General features: G+C 36.0%; 3 protein-coding genes across 6 annotated transcripts; 1 reads left to right on the forward strand and 2 right to left on the reverse strand.

Annotated features, from left to right (window-relative positions):
- Positions 1–39: 39 nt before the first annotated feature.
- LOC106652246 (translation initiation factor IF-2, mitochondrial) lies at positions 40–3,162 on the reverse strand. The gene is made up of 10 exons (XM_014371080.2): positions 3,067–3,162; positions 2,705–2,861; positions 2,329–2,633; positions 2,096–2,256; positions 1,793–2,019; positions 1,460–1,730; positions 1,112–1,365; positions 779–1,040; positions 523–687; positions 40–457 (listed from the first exon to the last, which is right to left on the reverse strand). The coding sequence occupies exons 1-10, from the start codon at positions 3,102–3,104 to the stop codon at positions 144–146; spliced, it is 2,154 nt and encodes a 717-aa protein (XP_014226566.1). The 5' UTR covers positions 3,105–3,162; the 3' UTR covers positions 40–143.
- A 451-nt stretch (positions 3,163–3,613) lies between these two features.
- Positions 3,614–5,852, reverse strand: LOC106652250 (U3 small nucleolar RNA-associated protein 18 homolog). The gene is made up of 6 exons (XM_014371085.2): positions 5,558–5,852; positions 5,253–5,472; positions 4,957–5,148; positions 4,638–4,838; positions 4,386–4,554; positions 3,614–4,299 (listed from the first exon to the last, which is right to left on the reverse strand). The coding sequence occupies exons 1-6, from the start codon at positions 5,653–5,655 to the stop codon at positions 3,812–3,814; spliced, it is 1,368 nt and encodes a 455-aa protein (XP_014226571.1). The 5' UTR covers positions 5,656–5,852; the 3' UTR covers positions 3,614–3,811.
- A 185-nt stretch (positions 5,853–6,037) lies between these two features.
- Positions 6,038–8,776, forward strand: LOC106652232 (presenilin-1). 4 transcript variants are annotated; one of them, XM_014371061.2, is made up of 8 exons: positions 6,038–6,196; positions 6,294–6,566; positions 6,670–6,929; positions 7,002–7,211; positions 7,283–7,503; positions 7,576–7,818; positions 8,014–8,246; positions 8,317–8,776. In XM_014371061.2, exons 2-8 carry the CDS (start codon positions 6,417–6,419, stop codon positions 8,470–8,472), a joined length of 1,473 nt encoding a protein of 490 aa, XP_014226547.1. In that variant the 5' UTR covers positions 6,038–6,196; positions 6,294–6,416; the 3' UTR covers positions 8,473–8,776. The 4 variants fall into 4 exon arrangements, with proteins under 4 accessions (XP_014226547.1, XP_023316776.1, XP_014226548.1 ...); XM_023461008.1 differs by having other exon boundaries at positions 6,038–6,566; XM_014371062.2 differs by having other exon boundaries at positions 6,039–6,566; positions 6,685–6,929.
- The last annotated feature ends 28 nt before the right edge of the window (positions 8,777–8,804 follow it).

Below are 8,804 nucleotides of genomic sequence, written 5' to 3' on the forward strand. Positions count from 1 at the left end.
AAATTAGAAAGTTTTATATAAATTTCCAATTACAAGAATTTATTTTCAAAAATAACGTGAGTATATACAATGGTATTTACAAGATTTCGTTTAATCCTTTTTACAAATAACGATCGAGTACAAAATAGTTTGTATATATTAATCTAAAATCCAGGATCCCAGTCAGTCTCTTGATTTTTATCTACAACCTCATAACAAACTAATTTATCACCTGGTTTAATTTCAAAATCAACCTTCGCTAATTTCACACCACATTCCATATTAGTTTTGACCGTGTCAATCTCATTCTTTAAGTGCCGAATTGAATCTGCTTTTCCTCTAAAAATGACTTCACCGTCTCGAATAATTTTAAAAAGTTCTGACTTTTTAAGTTGACCTTTTATGCATCGGCACCCAGCAACTTTAATTTTTTTCCTCTTTTCGTTTATTTCAAATTCTTTAAGTACCTCAGCCTCACCTTTAATAAAAACATCGCAATTAATTATAGAAATAATTTAAACATAAATAAAGCATAACCTTTACCTATCGTTTCATCTGTTTGAATAATTGGTAACTTTTTATTAATTTCTAATTTTAGATCATCAATTAATCTGTATATTACGTTGTGATGGCGGATGGAAATATTTTCTTTCTCAATAGCCATATTTAAAGATTTTGGTACTTTAGTATTAAAGCAATAAATAATAGCTAAAAAAAAAGGCAATAAGTAAATTTTCCATTTTGTGATTTATATTGAATTAATTAAATAGATAATTTTATTATCTTATTGAGCTATTACCATTAAACGCTTTAGCTAAATCTAAATCACTTTCCGAAATTGCTCCAACTCCATAATGAACTAATGCTAATTTACATTTATCTTCTTCAGTGTATGTATCCAAAACATCTAAAATGGCTTCAACAGATCCAACAACATCACCTTTAACAATTATACTGACTCTAGGAAAAGTATCTTCTACCATTTCTTTTTCCCTATTTCCTTTTTTTCTCCACCTTCTAACGCCTAATGCACGTTTTTGAGCTTGAAGTTTTTCATATTCCTAAAATGTTATTAGAAAACACTAGAGAAATGATTCAAATTAAATTTAATATTATAGTTATTAAAACTTACCACTCGATGTATTTTGTGTTTTTCTTCAGCTGCTACTTTGTGTTCTATTGATTTTTGTTCATTTAATTTGGCATTTCGAAATTTCATAACCTGATTGGCCCTTTTTTCATTCTCTACTTCAAGAATCTCTTCTCCAGCAATCGGTAATTCCCGCCAACCAATTATCTGTACCGCATCTGAAATACCCGCCTCTGTGACAACCGTACCAGAATGGTCAAACATTGCTCTTACTTTTGCATGAGCTAATCCACTAACTTTAAAAACAAATAAAAAACGAGAATAAATAATTTTCTATAACTTATTTGATAACATTTTTTATTGAAATCCAAAATAGAAATTAAAATTTACCCAAAATGTCTCCTTTTCTTAGAGTGCCACGTTGAATAAGAGCAGTTGCTAATTTTCCTCTGTGTAAATCATTAGTGGCCTCAATAATAACACCCTCTACAAGACCAGTTGGATCCCCTTTTAATGCCATAATTTCAGCTTGTGCTGCTACAGCATCTATCAATTGATCCAAATTTGTTCGTTTTAAAGCTGATATATTTATACTTTGAACATCACCTCCGAGTTCCTCTACAATAATCCCTTCTTCTGCTAACATAGCGTGTGTTCGACTCTATAATTGGAAATAATTTGACTGTTATAAAATATTTCTAATAAAAATAATGGAGAACTTACTATATCAACATTTGGCTTGTCACATTTATTGACAGCAACTATTATAGGTACTTTGGCATCTTTAGCCATATTTATACTTTGAATAGTTTGTTCCATCACGCCATCATCTGCTGCGACAACTAAAATTACAATGTCTGTAGCATTAGCACCTCTCGCTCTCATAGCACCAAATGCAGCATGACCAGGAGTATCTAAAAATGTCATTTTTTCACCACTGCTCAGGGTCACTATAAATTAAATTCATGATTACAAATACTATCAAGTTTGATGATAATTGAAATTTTCAATATTAAATGTAAGCACCATTAAAAGCTCCAATATGTTGAGTAATTCCACCAAATTCAGTATCAACGACTGATGAATGTCTTAAGGCATCTAATAATGTAGTTTTACCATGATCGACATGTCCCATGATTGTAATAACTGGTCTTCTTTTAATTAGAACTGACGGGTCTGGTGGTGGTCTGTCAAAAAATATACAAAAAATCATTTACAGACTATTGCAATCACATTATTCCAAAATGTTATTTTTTTACCTTTTTACTGCATCTAAATCTTCGTCTTTTGCTTCTTCTTTTTTATCACTAGGACGAGTAACAACTCTTACTTTGGCTCCAAGTTTTTTGACAGTTTCATGTATGATTGATGGATCCTCAAGAATTGTATCTCTTTTGAAAGGAAAGTTTTTATTTGTAATATGTAATGCATCAAGTATATCGTCTAGAGGTCTTCCAGCAGAAGTTGCTAACTCTTTGACAGTCATATTTTTCCACACTTCAACTGATGGGCGATCAGGTTTTATCTTTGGATTTAACTTGGCCAAGAGTTTTTCCTGTTCCATCTGAATGAAAGATGAATTAGATTTAAAGTTATTTCAAAACTATACAGTAAAATAAGTAATACCCAACTCACTCGTCTTTTTTCTGCTGGAGAAATTTTCTTTTTTGCTAAAAGGGCAGGGGTAGTGTGATAACAACAACATTGTAAACACGTTAAGTCGGCAAGGACAACTCTTGGTCTCAGCTTTATTTTACCAGTGAATGTTTCGGTCAGCAATTTCTTTGTTATGCTGCAAAAGAATAAAAATAAAATACTTTTATTTTCTAAATAATGCGTCAAGTACAATTGCAATATGACAAGGTTATGTTCGTTCTGCAGCCCTACTTTGAAACTGTCAATATTCGAATTGTACTTTTTTGACAACTTCAACAATGCAGCTTTCAAATTACGAATAACCTCAGTGAAGAAAGTTAATAATTAATTGTTTTACGGACCTTTGTCTTAAACACGTTTTGATCAACAAAGCAGCCATGTTAAAAACCGACTAGCAGAAATGAATTTTGAAATTCAGCAGCCTGTCATAATCGGTGGCAATTTCGTAATCGTTTAAAACTATCATATTACTCTAAAATTGGGTAATTATTGCTTATAATTGAAAATTATTTTTAACAATAGGTGGTAATAAATTATTTTTCTGTGGACAAAATTTCATCGAGTATGATTTTGAATATTATATAAAATCATTTGCCAGTAGCCGGTCATGTAGACTCGATTGGCAACATTTGCGATATGACATCAAAATTCAAACAAATTAAAAATAAGAAAAACCAAAATATTTTCTTCTTTTTGAAAAGAACGATAAAACGAAAATGTATCATTAATTACTAGCTAATATTTTTAGTTTAAATTTAAAAATCTCTAAAGATAATATTTACTAGCGAGAATCGGAACAAGGAAGTTAAATAACCAGTAGAAGAAAAAATTAACCTTTTTTTAGCTGCATAAATCTAGTTCATTTAATTTTTTTACAATTAAAAAATCTTTTTACACAATTTCATGATGAATAAAAATCTAAGGTTCGACTGTTGACTCCGTTACACATATATACGAATATATACAATTAAAATTGCACTTGACTACAAGAAATTTACATAATACATTAAGGACGCTTAAGCACACTTTAGACGAAGGACTACAATTACAATTATAAATCACACATCGTCTCTCTCTCTCTCTATCTTAAAACTCGTCGTAATGCGGCAGCCTGTAGAGATGTGCCCTGCCGCTCGCATTGCCGATGGCCATATAGCCGGCATGTGGCGAAAAGTCGATGTCCGTCACGTTGGTCTTGTTTTTGAATCTCACCACGCTGTGGTGCTGGAAATTGTGGAAGAGCGAGTACGAGTTCATGTGCAACATCTGGAAGGCGCTCGGCACGCGATTCGACGCGAACGCGAGTATCTCCGAGTTCTTGCTGAATCGCAGACTCGTCACGGGCGTGTCGAAGTTGTCGATGGTCATGATGGGCAGGGGAAAGCGATTGGTCTCGATGTCTTGCGTGGCGAAGATGCTGATGCGGCCCTTTAAACCGCCGAAGGCTATCCACCTGCCGTTGGGCGACTGCGTCGCGGGCACGTGGCCCAGCGTGCCCTTCTCGAATCGGCACTCGTGCAACGTCTGGCCCTGGCGCAGATCCACCACCTGCATTCTGGTGCAGTCTTCCTTGACTGCAAGAAAATTTCCATTCGGTTAGACATACAAAGTCGTTACAAAAAGTTAATTTTTATGAAAGAGCTCCGAGAGTCGCTCTCACCTCCGTGAGTGTAAATGAATTGGCCGTTCAAGGAGTACGAGTGGATCCTCGATTTCTGCCCCGAATTTACTTTGAATATTTTTCTCTTTTCCTTGACCGACATTATCGTAATTTCCGATTGATTTCCGCTCATCGACACCCAAGCGCCATTGGGAGATACGCTAAATGTCTGAGAAGAAACATAATTTTTTTGCGATTTATTTCACGGGAATGATTGGTTTTTTTTTGCAACGAGAAGAAAATAATTTTTACCTTCGCATCCCACTTTGTATCGTAATCATCAAAGGAGGTTCTACAGGCAATGTTAGTTGTCAAATCGTAAAAATAATCACTTTTATCTGCGAGAGAGCCGATGAAAGCTTCATCCCCGTCGCCTACAAACATGACACTCGAAAGTTTAGTTTCGTTAAATAGCAAAGATTTTAAAGGCTTGTTGCCATCATCCTTATTTATCTAAATAAAAAAAATAAACGAAAAAAAATTTAATTAAAAAAAAGGCTAAAAGAAATTAATTAATAAAAACAACAAAAATAAGAACAGCAACAGTTATAACAAAAATAGTGATATTTACTTCTGTGAAGGAGATCGTGCCGTAGGATTCGGCGACCATCGCCAGAGACGCGGACCTGTGAAACCTCACGGACTTGATACGCGAGTTTGGCAGGTAGGACTCTTTGTTCAAGTCCTTGAGAACCTCGATGTCGATGACTCCACTTGGCAGAGCCGTGGCAGGTACCGGTCTGTCGTAGCCGTTGGCCAGCCTCTGCGAAAAATGAAAAATTTACCATAGTCCGTCCTCGTTTCACTCGATCACATCATAAACAGACACGCGATGTAATAGTAATAATAAATATAAATACAACATACTGGTGTGTCCGAGTGTGTGCCGGAGAAATTTCTCCAGACATTGTAGCCGCTACACTTGAATTTCGCCTTCATGGCAGTGGCTCTTATCGGGATAACCATGCGGTTCTTGCCCTCCTTTTCCGGGCGTGCGAATTCGGGCGTGAACGAGCTGTCATCCTCGTCCGTCGGTGTCTCGACGGTCATGTGTCGGATCGGGTGCTGGTCCACGGCGTATTCCTCGCTGTACACACACGGATTTGTATCATCGTTAGTAAATATAGACGCTTTGACTTTTTATTCGAAAAACAGCAAAAGACGATACGAACTCGTACGTGTAATCTTCCGTTAGATCTTGATCCGTGCCCGCAGCTTCCTCTATGGTGCTGTCGTTGTTGTCATTATTGGTGTCGTCGTTTCCGTTCATCGTTGCAGAAGCCGTTGTAAAATATATAAAATAATACGATTCGCGTAATCGGAGCACAATATGACGCGAGTGTGTATGTTGTGTTATGTGTTTCAACGTGAAATTCGACTGACGATGATTCGAGGTCCCAAACGGTATATACTGTGTCGATGACTCGTGGCACGCGTGTCTCGCTGTCTGTGATCTGTACTCGCGCCAATACGTATACCGATTATCTTTCAAAATGGGCCGCTTATTCCTGCGTCCACGGGGTGGCGCTCGAGTCCGATGAAATTCCGGAGAAAGTTTGACACATCTGTTGTCAAAGTAGCAAACGTGAAACGGCATATAAAACGGAGTCGAGGCCATAGTTTCATCAGTGAGCACCCCGCAAATGTGGCGCTGTTTGTTGCTGCTTCGATGAAAATGACGTATACATTCGCGTATATGTAGTGAATTTCTGATTCACCTTGGGTGCTAAAGAGAGTCTCTCTACAATCTATATCGGCTCATAAACACTGCGATAACAGTTTCTAATCGAGTTCGCGAACCAGTTGTAGCAGTAGGCTCTCAAAATATTTACTAATGCAGACGCACTGATTTACGTCAAACACACATTTGTGCACGAATTTTTAAAGATAAATACTCATTCAATTCAGGTTGTAGATAGCCAAGGATATCAATACTCCTCACACGCAGTGACACATGCATAATTGATACATTGCCTATAAAAGGCAATTGAAAGTTTTGCCTTTCGCAAGGTTCAATTTCAATTTTAATGAATGTCTGAAAGTGACACAGACCAAGCTGACGAATATACCAGCCTGATGGATGCACATGTTGCTGCTGAGACTCGTTCCAACACAGGAGTCAGCTCCTCTGGAGCACTCGCACGCAAAAAACCTGGAGCAAAGGTTGCCAGTACTGTGGAGGTATGCTTAGAAGTGCTTTGAGCTTTGCCGTTTGCATGCTTTTGTTCACCTTTATTCTGCATGTTTGTTGTTTTTAAATGTGCATCATTGCTTACCCTTTCAGTATCAAACTTTTCAGATGGAAAGCGGCAGTGTACCAGAGGTGTCTATAGAATATGGTGGCAACAGAAGAAGAAGAGAAAATCAAGGTCCACCTCCACCACAGGGTAATCCAATGGATTTAACAGATGAAGAAGTAGAGGAAGAATTGAAATATGGAGCTGTCCATGTTATCAAATTGTTCGTTCCAGTCTCACTGTGTATGTTAGTTGTTGTAGCTACTATTAGATCTATCAAATTTTATACTACAAAAGGAGCGTATTTGTAAGTATTGCTGATATCTTAAAATAGAACAAGAAACATTTTGTCAATGCTAAATATTTTATTTATTTATAGAGTGTACACTCCATTTCATGAAGAAACTTCAGATACAGGAACCAAAGCTTGGCAAGCTGTTGCCAATGCATTGATATTGATGAGTGTAGTCGTTCTTATGACTGTGTTATTAATTCTTCTGTATAAGTACAGATTTTATAAAACCATTCATGCTTGGTTGATTGTTAGCTCCTTAATATTATTGTTCTTATTTTCATCTTTGTACTGCGAGTAAGTTAAAATCAATTTCAAGTGTATGAGAAATGATAAGTGTTTGATTTAACTTTCTATTCAATTTTCAGAGAAGTATTAAAGGCTTATAATATACCGATGGATGTTATTACATTGGCCATCGGTTTATGGAACTTTGGTGTAGTTGGAATTATTTGCATTCATTGGCAAGGTCCTTTGCAACTACAACAAGCCTATCTTATTTTTATTGCCGCATTGATGGCTCTTGTATTTATAAAATATTTACCCGAATGGACAGCATGGGTTGTTTTAGGAGCTATTAGCATTTGGGGTAAGTTAAAATAATTTAATCAGTTTATTCATTTCTATAAAACAAAGTTAACAACTGTTTCTCTCTTTGCAGATTTGATCGCTGTTCTAACACCAAATGGACCACTCAGAATATTAGTGGAAACTGCTCAGGAAAGAAATGAGTCGATATTCCCGGCTTTGATCTACTCGTCCACTGTTATGTACACTACAATGGCTAGTGGTGACGACGGTGCAGCCGAAGAAAGCGTCTCGTCGCCGGCAAGAATTCAAAGAAGCTCAGTAACGAGCGAGACAGAAGATGGTGGGTTCACGAGAGAATGGATGGAAACGAACGGTAGAATCAAATGGCAATTTAAATTGCGTGTCTAATTAGCTTGTAGTATTGCTTGCTTATTTTAGATGCACTTAGGTCTTGCAAGCATTTAGTTTAGAGAGTGAAAGAAAATTTTTTCATAGAAAATTGCCTGTTTGTTTCATACTCGAAATTTATTTTTTACGAGTAAAATTTATCAAATGATTGGTTGTATAGGTGAACGCAGCACTCGCCGAGCTCAACAAGTAATGGAAAATACACAAGGCCAACCTCGCAGAGCACCAGCAGTAGATGCTGGTCGCAATCAACTACAACAAATGATGATGGAAGAAGAGAGAGGTGTAAAATTAGGTCTGGGAGATTTCATCTTCTACGGAGTACTTGTCGGCAAAGCTTCGAGTTATGGCGACTGGAATACTACTCTGGCTTGTTTCGTTGCCATACTAATCGTAAGTTTCAACATATTTAACCACCAGAAAGTTTTTAATTTGATACAAAATGATCGAATTTTCTTTGCAGGGGTTATGCTTGACTTTGTTGTTACTAGCAATCTTCAAAAAAGCTTTGCCAGCTTTACCTATTTCGATTGCATTTGGATTAGTTATTTACTTTTCTACTCGAATTTTCGTAGCTCCATTCGTGGATCTATTAGCTAGTAAACAAATATTTATTTAAGTAAAATGATTCAAGGAAGTAAAAACAAATTATCGAAGTAACATGACAATTTGAGGGAATCATAATTGTAAAGACTTTTTATGCATTAATAGTATACTACAGTAAGATATTTCGTTATAAATCATCATTTATTCCATAAAACTACCATATCTTAAAGACTGTTCATTACCCGTCAGTTAATGCATATGATATTATGAAAAAGAAATTGATGAATATTTCTTAAGACATTTGTAGAAATTTGAATTAATTATAATTGTATATGTTTTTACTAAATATCGAATAAAGTATTTGTATTTTTAACATAGTACTCGAATTGGTTATTTATAAATGAA

Source organism: Trichogramma pretiosum, unplaced genomic scaffold (assembly GCF_000599845.2).
Source record: "Trichogramma pretiosum strain Unisexual culture from Peru unplaced genomic scaffold, Tpre_2.0 scaffold18, whole genome shotgun sequence".
In the NCBI taxonomy this organism is placed as follows: Eukaryota; Metazoa; Arthropoda; class Insecta; order Hymenoptera; family Trichogrammatidae; genus Trichogramma; species Trichogramma pretiosum.

Bases quoted from the DNA above. Each gene is read 5' to 3' on its own strand.
- LOC106652250 (XM_014371085.2), bottom strand. From the start codon at position 5,655: ATGAACGGAAACGACGACACCAATAATGACAACAACGACAGCACCATA. The intron at 5,473-5,557 runs GTTCGTATCGTC...GTGTGTGTACAG, and splicing joins ACGGAAGATTACACGTACGA to CGAGGAATACGCCGTGGACC. The intron at 4,300-4,385 runs GTGAGAGCGACT...ATTTTCTTGCAG, and splicing joins ATTCATTTACACTCACGGAG to TCAAGGAAGACTGCACCAGA.
- LOC106652246 (XM_014371080.2), bottom strand. From the start codon at position 3,104: ATGGCTGCTTTGTTGATCAAAACGTGTTTAAGACAAAG. The intron at 2,020-2,095 runs GTGCTTACATTT...TTTAATTTATAG, and splicing joins ACATATTGGAGCTTTTAATG to TGACCCTGAGCAGTGGTGAA. The intron at 458-522 runs GTAAAGGTTATG...TTTTTATTAAAG, and splicing joins TCAAACAGATGAAACGATAG to GTGAGGCTGAGGTACTTAAA.
- LOC106652232 (XM_023461008.1), top strand. From the start codon at position 6,417: ATGTCTGAAAGTGACACAGACCAAGCTGACGAATATACCAGCCTGATG. The intron at 6,567-6,669 runs GTATGCTTAGAA...TTACCCTTTCAG, and splicing joins AGGTTGCCAGTACTGTGGAG to TATCAAACTTTTCAGATGGA. The intron at 7,504-7,575 runs GTAAGTTAAAAT...CTCTCTTTGCAG, and splicing joins AGGAGCTATTAGCATTTGGG to ATTTGATCGCTGTTCTAACA.